Source organism: Coenobita brevimanus, chromosome 30 (assembly GCF_032717465.1).
Source record: "Coenobita brevimanus isolate Jiangsu-jjx chromosome 30, ASM3271746v2, whole genome shotgun sequence".
NCBI lineage: Eukaryota > Metazoa > Arthropoda > Malacostraca > Decapoda > Coenobitidae > Coenobita > Coenobita brevimanus.
Genome location: NC_136983.1, coordinates 663,727 through 678,384, shown reverse-complemented (window position 1 = coordinate 678,384; position 14,658 = coordinate 663,727). Strand labels below are relative to the sequence as shown.

The following is a 14,658-nucleotide window of genomic DNA, read 5'->3' as shown; positions in this document are numbered from 1 at the left end:
TGTTAGGGAGCTTCCTTGGCCAACGAGAATACGAGCTTTAATTTCAATCCACGTTACTCGTTAAAAATGATATTATGAAAGTACGTGAAAATAACTATGAAAGTATGTGAATAATAAACACGTGAAAATTATGACTACGTGAAAGTGATAGAAGTACGTGAAAATAATTATAAAATCACGTGAAAATAAAAAATACTCGAAAATAATTACAAAAGTACGTGAAAGTATAAATACGTGAAAATAATGAAGGTACGTGAAAAGTGATAAAAGTACGTGAATATGGAAGTACGTGAAAATAATGATAAAAGTACGTGAATATGGAAGTACGTGAAAACATAAAAGTACATGAGAATTATGATAAAAGTACGTGAAAATAAAAGAAACAGATGCGCTATGGGACTACGTGGGCGCCATCTGTCACCAGAAAGCATCGTTCAGCGCGAAATATAAAGGAAGGAGTTGATCCGGCCTCTCTCCACCAGGGTTAAGAAAAGACGAAGATTATTGACAAAGGGAGGGAGAGTTACCAGGTATCTACGTGGTGTTTAATTCACGTTAGTATTAAAGGTTGTAAGAAGTACGTGAAAATAAAGGAAGGGACGTGAAAATTCAGGTTCATACGTGAAATTAATGGAAAGGTACGTGAAAATAATAAAGTACGTGATATTAATGGATAAGTACGTGAAAATAATGGTCAGGTACGTGAATTTAATGCAGTTACGTGAAAATAATGGAAAAGTACGTGATAATGGATACGTAAGTGAAAATAATGGTCAGGTACATGAAAGTAATGGTCAGGTACGTGAATTTAACTGAAAGGTACGTGAAAGTAATGGTCAGGTACGTGAATTTAAAGGAAAGGTACGTGAAAATAATGGTCAGGTACGTGAAAATAATGGAGTGGTACGTGAAAAGAATGAAGTACGTAAAACTAATAGAAAGGTACGTGAAAATAAAGGAAAAGCATTTTAAAGTAATGGAATGGTACGTGAATATAATAGCAAGGAACGTGAAATCAGGCGAGGTACGTGTAAATGGAAAGGTACGTGAAAAGAATGACAAGGCACGTGAAAATAACTGCAAGGGGTACGTGGAAATAAAAGGTGTGAAAATAAAGAAGTATATACGTGAAAATAATGGTCAGGTACGTGAAAATAATGGTGTACGTGAAAATAAAGGCTAGGTACGTGAAGATGACAAGGTACGTGGAAATAATGGTCAGGTACGTGAAAATAACGATGTGAAAATAACGGCAAGGTACGTGAAAATAACGGCAAGGTACGTGAAAATAATGGCCAGGTACGTGAAAATAACGGCAAGGTACGTGAAAATAATGGTCAGGTACGTGAAAATAAAGGATATAGCTAGGTTAGAGGAGTAAATGGACTCCGCAGGTCACCAGAAAGCATCGTTCAGCGCGAAATAAAAGGAGACGAGTTGATCCGGCCTCCACTATAGGGTAAAGAACAGACGAAGATTATTGACAAAAGGAGGAGAGTTACCAGATATCTACGTGTTACCCTTAATCCACGTTATTTGTTAATCTGGAAGGTACGTGAAAATAAAGGCAAGGTACGTGAAAATAATGGAAGGGTACGTGAAGATAATGGAAGGGTACGTGAAAATAATGGGAGGGTACGTGAAAATAAAGGTACTAGTTGGGTTGGAGGATTAGGTAAGCGGTGAGAGTCGTCAGAAAGCATCGTTCAGCGCGAAACTAAAAGAAAGGAGATGATCCGGCTGTACACCGGGGTTAAGACCAGACGAACGATATTGACAAAGAGCAGGGTTACCACAGAGCTTAGTGTTTTACCAGAGAGCTTCGTGTTAACATTAATCCCTATTTTAGCCGCTGTGGAGGACGAAGGATTATAAAATTGGCTTGAAATGGGAGAAGGGAGATAGGGGAAGGTATGGAAGGCGTCGTGTGTCACCAGAATGCATCGTTCAGCGCGAAACATAAAAGAAAGATTTGTTGATCTCGCTCACCCTCTTCTAACCGGCATTTCTTGATCCGAGTCACCCTGCCGCCACCACACCGCCTCCACCACCACCACCGCCATCACAGTCGTGGCCATAAACAAGAACCATCCGCCCAGTTCTTTACACCTCTTACCCAAGTACCAAGTTAGCGTGAAATTTGGCGATATTAGCCTATAATTTGGCGATATTTGGCGATCTGTTACGAAATGTGGCGATACTAATGGAGAATATTCGTGCATCTTTAAGCTACGAAAATATTGGAAGACATATACAGGAATATCTGCTCAGTTCTTACACCTCTTAACGAATCACCAAGTTCACGTGAAATTTGGCGATATTTGGCGATCTGTTACGAAATGTGGCGATACTAATGGAGAATATTCGTGCATCTTTAAGCTACGAAAATATTGGAAGACAAATACAGGAATATCTGCTCAGTTCTTACACCTCTTACCCAAGTACCAAGTTGGCGTGAAATTTGGCGATATTGACCTGAAATTTGGCGATATTTGGCGATCTATTATGAATTGGATGTTACGAAATAGTGGAGATATTACAAAACAGTGAATATAAGGACTTGTAAAATTACCTGTATTTCCACTCAGTTCTTTCCACCTCTTACGTAATTGCGAAGTTAGCCTGAAATTTGGCGGTATTTGGCGATCTATGACGAATTGGGTATTACGAAATTGTGGATATATATTAGTGGATATTACCAGGTAGTGAAGATATCAGTGAGAAAGAAAGAGACTGGAAATATTACTCGTCATTTCAGAGTATAGCCTAACTGAAAACTGGCGGTATTTGGCGGTATATTACGAACTGGGTGTTACGAAGTGGTGCGAAGCGGGTATTACGAAATCGTGGATATTTAGTGGATATTACCAGGTAGTGAAGATATTAGTGAAAAATAACGAAACGCTTTGAAAATAATACTTGTCATTTCAGAGTATAACTAAAAATTGGCGATATTTGGCGATATATTACGAACTGGATATAACGAAATGGTGGATATATTAGTGGAGGTATTAGTAAGCAGTGTAGGTACTAGGCAGCAGAGATAGTGCTGGAAATATTACCAAATAGTGACAGCGGAATTAGGGAGCGATATCAAGGTGGAGGGGCAAAGAGGGAGGGGGAGGCCGAGGATGAGATGGAGAGATGGGGAGAGGTATATGAGAGAGGGGGGTGTGAGTTGGGAGCAGGGCAGTGAAATGGCGGGGGACAGGGCGACTTGGAGGCGATTTGTTTGTGGCCACCCCAAACGGGATTGAGGCGTCTGGCAATAGATAGATAGATAGATAGATAGATTAGTAAGCAGTGTAGGTACTAAGCAGCAGAGATAGTGCTGGAAGTATTACCAAATAGTGACAGCGGAATTAGGTAGCGATATCAAGGCGTCTGGAATTATCTCCACACACTTCTGTCACCTCTTACGTTATTACATGAAGGCTGTGAAAGGTGTTAATAATGGATAATATTGTGTATTCTTGGGGAGGAATGACCCTTGGAAGAATGCTATCAAAATCATCATCATTATCACCACTACCACCACCACCAACGCCACTATTATCAGTACCACCACCATCATCATCGTATCACCACCGCCTCCACCACCACCACCATCGTCCATTCCATTTCGCCCTATATATACTCCAGCGTAGGGGTCCGGGGCTAGGCTATTCAGTTCCCTTTAATGCAATGGCAACCAGCCTCCCTCGTCCCTGAGCCGCAGTACGTAATAAACCCCAACCACCCCTGAGATCAACCCCCCACCCCACAGGGACCCACCCTGTTGGAGCGCCTCTGCCCGCTAAACCACCAGACGTCATTTGGCGTTACGGTTACCACCCAGCGTAGTAATGGTTTCCTGGGATAACGGAAACCATAGGGCCTGTAAGTGCAATCACGTGGAGAGAGAGAGAGAGAGAGACTACATCGAGTGAGTGGATGATGGCCACCCCCACCTACTCTGCTGAGGTAAAAATATCCGCTCAGCTCTTCACCTCCGCCAGTATCGTAGCACACTGTCAAAACTGGCTGTATATGGCGATGTTACGACACGAATATTAGTGAGGATATTACTGAAGGACCTCATACATACATACATACAAACACATACATGCACTATTGATATACACATGCTTAAATACACATAGATACATACCGTACATAGAAAATATACATACATGCATATATACACACATATAACGGTATATACATGCGTTTATACACACACATACCTGTACATACATTCATATATACACACAAATAGATGCATAATTACAGGTATATACACATACATACATACAACCTTAGGATACAAAATACAAGCACACCCACACTACAGTTCAATACATAACGGGCACACACACACACACACACCACACACACACACACACACACACACACACACCGCTCGCTGGCGCAGTGGTAACGTTCTCGCTTGCCAACTGGTGGACGGGAGTTCGTGCCTCGCTCAGGTTGCGAAAAGTTTCACTGATGAAGTGGGTGGTTACTGTTCCCCTTGAGCAAGGGGATGGGTGAGTGTGTGTGGTCACAGCCTTGCCCTTAGATCGGATTATATGAGCTCTCAGCTCCCCTCCGGGAGGGTAAAAAGCTGACGATCACGACCATCAAGTGATAATGACCGACCCGGTGAATTATACACACACACACACACACACACACACACACGCATAAACCCACCTCAGGACACACAAGATATAAGTCCACCCCCACGCAATACATCACAGCACAATACAACACAGAAGCATACGAGTTCAGTACAAGTCTTGTCACAAATTCAGCCCTGCAGTTCGAGAATACAGATCCCCTCCCCCCCCCACACACTTTTTTTTATATTCCGAGGATGAGATGGAGGGATGAGTAGAGAGGTACATGAGTGGGGGGTGAGTTGGGGGGAGGGCAGCGAAATGGCAAGGAACAGGGCGACGTTGAGGTGGTTTGGCCGTATGGAGAGGATGGAGACTGAGAGACTAAGAAGGAGAGTGGATGTTGGATGAGGTGGAGCGGGGGAGAGGGAGAGGGTGACCGAGGATGAGATTGAGGGATGGAGTAGAGAGGCACGAGAGAGGAGGAGGTACGTTGGGGGCAGGGGAGCGAAATGGCAGGGGACAGTGCGACATGGAGGCGAAATGTCTGTGGCCACCGCTTACGTTACGGGATAAAGGCGTCTGAGAGAGAGAGAGAGAGAGGGGGGGGAGGGAGTACAGTAATATCAGTAACAGTACATGTGCCAAATTAATCCCACACGTGTACTTCCGCCTCGCCAGGCTCAACCAAAACACTAATTCCGTGGCAGTATTGCGCCTCGATGGAAGTCAGTGTTAAGCTCAGGAAAAGTATATTGAGAAAGGTGAAGAGAGAAACCCTGGAGGACGACTCGACCGCCCAAGTGTCAGCAAAGATGGAGGATGACGTGGCGGAGATGGACCACGTGGAGCAGGACGCGGGAAATTCGAACATGCTCCCGTCGGTTAGCCCTCGGATCATCAAACCCCAACGATACCGAAAGCCCAACTACACGGAGGTTGAGAAGCGGCTGATCTTCTCCCTGTTACTCCCGCGCCTCGCTATGGTGGAGAATAGGTCCCTGGATCGGCGGGTGTTGAGGGAGAAGCAGGAAATGTGGAAGGAAGTGACGGCTCGGTACAACGCCGCCATACTTGCGTCCGGGAACACGTTGGTGACCCGTAACGTGGAGGATCTGCGCACCTTCTGGAAGAACGCGCGGCGCAAGCACCAGTGGCGGGACGTGACAGGTTAGCCGCGCACCTGAGAGAGAGAGAGAGAGAGAGAGAGAGAGAGAGAGAGAGAGAGAGAGAGAGAGAGAGAGAGAGAGTGTGTGTGTGTGTGTGTGTGTGTGTGTGTGTGTGTGTGTGTGTGTGAGTAGAGAGAGTGTGTGTGTGTGTGTAGAGAGAGAGTGTGTGTGTGTGTGTAGAGAGAGAGTGTGTGTGTGTGAATAATGGTGTTTCTTCGACTACGACTACTACTACTACTACTAATATTATTATTATTATTATTATTATTATTATTATTATTATTATTATTATTTGCATACCAATAATTTACTAGTTTTTACTCTGACCTAGATTTGCGTCGTTTTGCAGCTTATTTCACGTAGATCAGTGGCAGATATAGAGTAGTACAGCCCTTCATCCTTTCCACAGCACTTCTTCGTGACTAGCACCATATTCTAGTGCTAATCTGTACAACTCAGCATTCAAGGTGGCAGACTAAAATGGATGTGCTGCTCTCCCTTCCCCTCTTCCTCATTTTCCTCCTCACCTCCCTCTTCTCTCCCCCTTCCTTCCTCCCTGCTTCTCCTCCCCCTTCCTTCCTCCCTGCTTCTCCTCCCCCTTCCTTCCCCTCTGTCCTTCCTCCCTTCTCATTCCCCTCTCCCTTCCTCTCTCTACATCCCTCTTCATTTCCCTTCCTTTCCTCCCTTCCACCGTATCCTCCCTTCATTTCATTTAACCTAACTACCGTACCCTAACGGAAGAGTATGACCTCGATAAAAACAGCAATAATAATAATAATAATAATAGTACCGGTAATAATAATAATAATAATAATAATAATAATTCCAGTCAGCCCTGTAGTAAGTTAACATAATATTCTTCATTCTACCAGCCTTCATACGATTTTAGTCAATTTACTAAACATTGATGACAGCTGGGGAAGTTATCAATTGTCACTGCGGGCGGGGGTATTTCTTAGGATGCGATCTGGTATTTTTTAGGACGCGATCTGGTATTTGTTAAGACGCAATCTGGTATTTCTGAGGACGCGATCTGGTATTTGTTAGGATGCAATTTGGTATTTCTTAGGATGCAATCTGGTATTTCTGAGGACGCAATCTGGTATTTCTTAGGATGCAATCTGGTATTTCTTAGGATGCAATCTGGTATTTCTGAGGATGCAATCTGGTATTTAAGACGCAATCTGGTATTTCTTAGGATGCAATCTGGTATTTCTTAGGATGCAATCTGGTATTTCTTAGGATGCAATCTGGTATTTCTTAGGATGCAATCTGGTATTTCTTAGGATGCAATCTGGTATTTCTTAGGATGCAATCTGGTATTTCTGAGGACGCAATCTGGTATTTCTGAGGACGCAATCTGGTATTTCTTAGGACGCAATCTGGTATTTTAAGACGCAATCTGGTATTTCTGAGGACGCAATCTGGTATTTCTTAGGACGCGAACTGGTGGGATTACACGTGCACGGCCGCGAGTGAGACAGATAGGGTTCGACGGAGGTGTCTGATTGTGTGTGATTTGATATGATGGTTATCCTGTGCATTTCTAAGTTTCTCTCTCTGTTTCTCCTTCCTTCCTCCCTCCCCTCCCTCCCTTCCATTCCCTCTCCTCCCCTCCTCAATCCCCCTACTTCCTCCTCATTCCCTTCCCTTCCACCTAATCCCTCCTCCTCTGCTCTAACTTGACCCAGCATAACTATCTGACCTAACCTGCCTTTCTATACATGACCTTTGAAAATTATTGGTATGAAAGCAGAGAGAGAGAGAGAGAGGGAGAGAGGGAGAGAGAGAGAGAGAGAGAGAGAGAGAGGCTGGAGCTGACAGGACTTGTAATAACGACTCTTACTATTATTATTTAACAATGTAATTAAGGAATTGTAGGATAATTTATTTGTATGGGTTACGGTGTTACACTTTGCGGAACGGGTCACAAAATGATGATGATGATGATAATAATAATAATAATAATAATAATAATAATTTTGTTTTTCAGTGCCAGATCTAGTTGAACGTATGTCTGGTGGTGTGGGGGGGAGAGGAGGGGTGTAGGTGTTGATGATGATGATGATGATGATAATAATAATAATAATAATAATAATAATAATAATATGAATATAATAATAATAATAATTTTGTTTTTCTTCCAGTGCCAGATCTAGTTGAACGTATGTCTGGTGGTGTGGGGGGGAGAGAGGAGGGGTGCAGGGCGGAGGGGGGTGTTGATGATGATGATGATGATGATGATGATGGCGCCGGGGTGACAGTCATGGAGCAAGAACCTCCCATCGAGGCACACCTGCACGACACCTCGCCCCCCCGCCCCACAAGGACTAAGACCTTCCCGCAGCCTCAGCACAGTAATGGTGAGTACAGCACAGCAGAGTGTGAGTACAATACAGCATAGTGTGAGTACAGTACAGCATAATGTGAGTACAAAGCAGCGTAATGTGAGTACAGTACAACAAAGTGGCAGTACAGTACAACCTACAGTGCACATCGCCAAGTTTCTTTTCTACACAGTTTTATCTATCTGTTGCCATACGCCTTAATCACGCAAGGGGTGGCCACAAACAAATCGCCTCCGTGTCGCCTTGTCCCACGCCATTTCGCTGCCCTGCCCCCAGCTCACACACCCCTCTCATATGCCTCTCCACTCTATATTATTGACATTTATTGAGAAGGTATTACAGTTGCGGCTTAACTTGAACCGTCTGCCTTGAAGAGGGTCAGAGTTTCCTTGAAGGGGGTCAGAGTTTCCTTGAAGGGGGTCAGAGTTTCCTTGAAGGGGGTCAGTGTTTCCTTGAAGGGGGTCAGAGTTTCCTTGAAGGGGGTCAGTGTTTCCTTGAAGGGGGTCAGTGTTTCCTTGAAGAGGGTCAGAGTTTCCTTGAAGAGGGTCAGAGTTTCCTTGAAGGGGGTCAGAGTTTCCTTGAAGGGGGTCAGAGTTTCCTTGAAGGGGGTCAGAGTTTCCTTGAAGGGGGTCAGAGTTTCCTTGAGGGTCATAGTGGGGTTGAACTCCTGGTATCTATCTATCTATCCATCTATCTATTATCTATCTATAGCCAGACACGCCTAAATCCCATAAAGGGTGGCCACAAACAAATCGCCTCACGTCACTCTGTCCCCCTGTCATTTCGCTGTCCTCCTCCCAACTTACACCCCCCTCTGTCATATACCTCCCTACTCCATCCTCAGCCTCTCCCTCCCTCCGCCTCCCTCACACACACTCTCCTAGTTAGTCTCTCACTCTCCAACCTCTCCACATGGCCAAACCACCTCAGTGTTCATCTCGTAATGCTTTCTAGCGAGGACCAATTTATTACCGTCTGCGTTTGTTTGTTTGTCGTTTTACATACATCATTAGGTCTGGTGCTGCCTGACCACAGTATATAGGGAACTTCCTTAACAGACCACAATGCGGACCTAAAGCTTTCAGAATAAATCGCTTAAGAAAATGTGTTTGGGAGCTTTGCCAGTAAACGAGAATATAGACCCAAAGCTTTCAAAACAAATCACTTAAGAATATGTGTCAGGGAGCTTCCTCAGCAGACCAGAATGCGGACCGAAAGCTTTCAGACTTAATCACTTAAGAAAATGTGTTTGGAAGCTTCCTTACGCGACGGGAATACCGGAATAACAGCCAGGATGTTGTTCTAAATCCATCCATACCGGTACTCTCTCTCTCTCTCTCTCTTGGATATAGTGTTCCATCTTAGGAGGCTCGTAACACCCTCTCTTTCCCGGTTTATTCTGCATATAGCATGGTAATATTCCTTCGTATACGCTACATGAGGATATTAATACGTAATGTGTAGAATAAGTCGCCAAGGAACAGGCGTGTGTGTGTGTGTGTGTGTGTGTGTGTGTGTGTGTGTGTGTGTGTGTGTGTGTGTGTGTGTGTGTGTGTGTGTGTGTAAGCGTGATTATGCGCGCTTCGTGTGTGCATCTGGAGTGAGAGGCATTTTGTGTGTGTGTGTGTGTGTGTGTGTGTGTGTGTGTGTGTGTGTGTGTGTGTGTGTAAGCGTGGGTGTGTGCGCGTAGTGTGTGCGTGTGGGGTAAGGCGTTGCGTTGCGGGGGCCTCGCAGGGGACGGCTGTGGTGCGTCTCGGTGGCGCAGTGTTGCTCGTATTGATTCCTGCGCAGCCTTACCGCACCGCAGACCCCAGCAGCCAGACCCCTCCATCCCTCCCTTCTTCCCTCCTTTCCTTCCTCCACCCCTCCTTTCCTTCCTCCACCCCTCCTTTCCTTCCTCCACCCCTCCTTCCTTCCCTCCACCCCTCCTTCCTTCCCTCCTTTCCTTCCTCCATCCCTCCTTTCCTCCTGTCTTCCTGTCCCATCCTACCCTCTTCCTATCCACACCTCGCATCTTAGTCTTTCCTTCGTTCCTGACATCCACCCTCCCTCCCTCCCTCCTTTTCCTCCTCCTGTTTACCTCCCTCCTCTCTCCCTGCCTTCCCTCCGGTCCCCCTACCTTTCCTCCATCTCACCTCTCATTCATTCTTCTTTCCCTACCCCCTCCCTCCGCTATTTTCTTTCCTTCCTCCAACACCGCCATCTCCCTGTCCACACCTTATATCTTTATTCTTTCTCAGCCTTCCCTTCTTCTTCTCACCTTTCTCCCTACCTTTCTCCACCCCCCCCCTTGCCCTCTCTCTCTCTCCCTACCTTCCCTCACCCTCTCTCTTCCTTCCATCCCTCATCCTCTCCCTCCTTCCCTTCCCTCACCCTCTCTCCCTCCCTTCCCTATCTCTCCTTGCCTTCCTGTGATTCTGTCCTGTAACTGATATAATTATTTTGTTATTTATAAGCTTCCCTCTTCTTTCTTCCTCTTTCCCTCTTTTCTCCCTCCTTCGCCCTCTTTCTTCCTCCCTCCTCATCTTTCTTCCTCCCTCCCTCCTTACACGTCCCTTCTCTCTCTCTCTCTCTCTCTACCCCACCCCTACCTCACCCTCCCACCCACACTACCGGCTCACCCCTCCACACCTTCACCTCCATCCATATCACCACACCTGTTCTCCCCACCTCCACCCCACACCCCTCCCCACCAACTCCTTATCTCTCCCTTACCCCTCCACCCCCACCCATCTCAGTCCCCAACCTCACCCCTCCCCACCCCTATCACACCCCATACCTCTCCCCACCTTCAGCTTACCCCCACTACCATCTCCCTCCTCTATCCCTACCCACGCCCATCTCAGTCTGCCACACCCCTTCCCACCCCCACCCTCCCCCCACTTACACCCCATCCCCCTCCACCCTCAGCCCCACCCCTTCATTACTCACGCCCATAGCAAGGCACGAGAATAGTGTCATCGTACTACTACTACTACTATTACTATTACCACAACCATCAACACTAACATCACTACTACTACTGATATGGTACCACAGCCACTACCACTATTACTACTAGCTGCCACCACCACCACCACCACTTCCACTACCGGTACTACTACTATTACTACTACGGTGCTTTTATTACCGTACCACACCACCACTACTACTACGAGTGCAACTACTACTACTACTACTAATAATAATAATCATAATAATAATAATAATAATAAGGCGCCAGGTTGTACAGTGGTTAGAGGTCCCCCGCCGGAGTGCCTGTCTACCCATGTCAGTTGGTTCGATCCCCCAAGAGATGACTCAGGGATGGCAGACTGGTCATCTGCCCTTAAATCTACTGGTTTACCCTAGCCTAGCCTCGGCACCCTACACCTTGAAGGGAGTTGTGTGTGTATGTGTGTGTGTGTGTGTGTGTGTGTGTGTGAGAGAGAGAGAGAGAGATGGGAGCTTTTCTAGTCCCATCATCATCATCATCATCATCATCACACCTTTTCTACACCCCTGAGCTTCCATCATCATCATTATCATCATCACCAAGGTGTAATATGCATAATAAATCGCCAAGGGAAATGTTTTACGAATATCCCTGCCAGACGCCCCCACCCCTACCCTGCTCTTTCAACCCTTCCCCTTCTACACACACACACACACACACACACACACACACACACACACACACACACACACACACACACACACACACACACACACACACCAAACTTCTCCCTCCCTCTTTCCCTACCTTCCCTCCCCCCCCCCGCCTCTCTACCCTCCCCCCCTTCCCCTGTTTTCCTCCTCTTCAAACTCCTATCTCCCCCCCCCCTCATTTTCTCTCCACACACCCATTCTTTCCTCCAGCCTCTCTCCTAACCCCTCCTCCCCACCTCTCTGTTCCAAACACCTTTTCTCCTTACCTCTCCCTCTCCACACATCCTCTCCCCTCCTCCATCCCCTTCCTTTCCACCCCAGATCTCCTCTCTGTCACTTCCAAGCCCCTCCCTCCCTCACCCCACACCCCTGCCTTCCTCCCCCTCTCCCTCCCCGTCTCCCCATACATCCATACTTTCCTCCTCTCTCTCCCAACCTTCTTAGCCCTTCCCCTCCACTCCTCTCCTCTTCCAAACCCCCTTCATCTCCACAGACCACACACCCCTACGTTCCTCCTCTCTCCCTACCCTTTCAGTCCCGTCCCCTCCACCCCTCCCCTCATCTAAACCTCTCCCTACCTTTCCTTTCCTCCCACCACACCCCACCCCATCGTCCATCCCTACTTTCCTCCTCTCTCTCTGCTCTGCCAGTCCCTTCCTCTCCACCCCCACTCTTCTCCCCTCATCCCTCCTCTCGTCTCTCCCCTTCTCTCCCCCCGCTACGCCCCCCCCCCTCCACGCCCCCCATCCGGTGCCCGCGTCGTGGTGCCGCCGCTGCTGCGCTGCAACCAGATCCGCGCAGGCAGTGTGTCCCGCCCCGCCGCGCCGATCGCATCACAACCCGCGGACGACCAACACATTCCACATCATCTCATCCCGCGGACGGTCAAAGCATCCACATCATCCACCCCTGTACCGCGATATAGCCCTTGTTACCCCTGTTTACATCTATCACCGTAACATTTATCTATCCGTTATATATATATCTACTCTGCTGCCATCGCGGTAGTGCCATCCCGCCATCACAGTGCCATGTAGTCCACCCGGCGCCGCGCATAATCGAAAACAGTGGCGTAGCAACGGAGGGGGGCTGGGGGGGAGGGGGAAGCTGGGAGGGGAGAGCCTTCCTCCCTCCCACTGGGTCCCATGGCCTCCACTGCTCCCCCCCTTCCTCCATTTGGAAATTTGGACTGTGGACATACCTACATTGAGGAGTACAGCCGCCCCAAGAAGTGATGGCAGAGATTCAGACTGGTCACTCACCACTGGTATACGTTCAGTTAAAACTTAATGGATGTAATGTACTAATTCTGTGCCTTCATCACGTCATATCAAATTAAATATATCACGCTGAGAATTATGTAAAATGAATAACATGAGGCGATGATATTTTACAAGTTAACACTTAGATATGTTTCCCGATCTGAATGAATGTGTCATGCAGTACTCGGCGCGCGGCACGCAGTAGAACTCCAGGTTCCTGATGTACAGGATTTCAAACAGGCCTACAGATGCTCTAGTTTCAAAGAGGTGTTAAGAAAAATACTCGTGACTGTAGTACACTTTATTTCCAAATGTTGTGGTGATATAACAGTAAGGCTGCCACTACGGTATTATTCTTAGTGGGGATAGCCAACCCGAGGTGCCAGCAACACCGTTCTGCCTTTTATTGCTTGTCTTTCTCTCGCTTATAATAATTACAATCGCCTCCTCAAGGTTGTGTTTTTTTCGGCTTTGGTTTGTGTGTTTGCCGGCAGGATTACGCAAAAAGTTATGAACGGATTTTGCTGAAATTTCATGGAGGGGAAGGGTATGGCCTGAGGAACAATCCAATAGATTTTGGTAGCGATCCGGATCATCACTGGGATCCAGGATTGTTTGTTTGTACACACGATATGTCCAAAAGTTCTCAGTGAATTTCAATGATATTTTATGGAAGGGTGGCTCATGGGCCAAGAAAGGATTGATTAAGTTTGGGGGCGGATCCGTATCCAGATCCTGTAATGGCATGGGCGGAGGTATGTGCTCTTGGTGCCGACCCGTAGGAAATGCCGAGCCACTAACTTACGCCACTCTCCCGTTTTGTGTCGTCGTTCATGCAGACAACAGGAAGGGAAATAAATTACTCTTAAATGTTTCCCTGGTGTTGTAAGGGAAATTATAAATACTTGTGACTCAGTTGTTTATTGAAGCCCGTCTCTCTTAAGTCTGACGCTACTAAAGTATCACGGCGTGTTTCCCTAATAGATCTGAATGCCACATATTATTCCCGTCCGTCCCTGAGCGATGGCCGTGAAATACCAGGTAGTGATTTTCTGTTACGGTAACCAACAAACTGCCTCCCTCAATATTGTAATTACCGACAGCTACTTTGGCTTTGACTTACTGTTCCCTGTGACAGTTTGGTATAAGAGGTTTCATCCTGTCAAGTTTATAAGGAAGGGTTTGTGCATTATCGCTGACCGAGATCTGACTACTGGTACTCGGCCGTTACTTCTTGGGGCGACTGTACAAAGGAAAGCAAACCGCAATAGCCCAAATGGTGCTTCCGAGGCTATTAAGGAGCAGACTATGATATCCAGTCTTATGAGACGTGAAGATAATTACTGCTAAGTAGCAAGTCTCCCCCTACCCAAAACCCTTCAGCTGAAACCGGCAGGAAAACGTGAGAAGGATTACCCTGTAGCATAGAAATACTGCCGTGGAAATGTCATAGGAAAAACTGATCAGGAAAATTATAATCTACAGCCTACACTAGTGTGACCCATCAGAATACGACCTGGACCCACCTTGCCTCAACATCTCTTCCTTAGCGATTTATTTTTGGACATGGCTTGTGAATATCATACTGTACGTTATTTATGCAGAGTATGGCGATGATATCAGGTTTTATGTA

The 14,658-nt window shown here is 46.7% G+C and overlaps 1 protein-coding gene across 1 annotated transcript in view; it reads left to right on the top strand.

Moving 5' to 3' along the window:
- LOC145395199 (uncharacterized) overlaps nucleotides 1-14,658 on the top strand; it is a 52,708-nt gene that overhangs the window by 17,077 nt on the left and 20,973 nt on the right. The window contains exons 3-5 of the mRNA XM_080268888.1: nucleotides 7,915-8,130; nucleotides 8,490-8,785; nucleotides 13,702-13,780. Coding sequence (XP_080125014.1) covers nucleotides 7,915-8,130; nucleotides 8,490-8,785; nucleotides 13,702-13,780 — 591 coding nt within the window. The remainder of the gene's footprint in view (nucleotides 1-7,914; nucleotides 8,131-8,489; nucleotides 8,786-13,701; nucleotides 13,781-14,658) is intronic.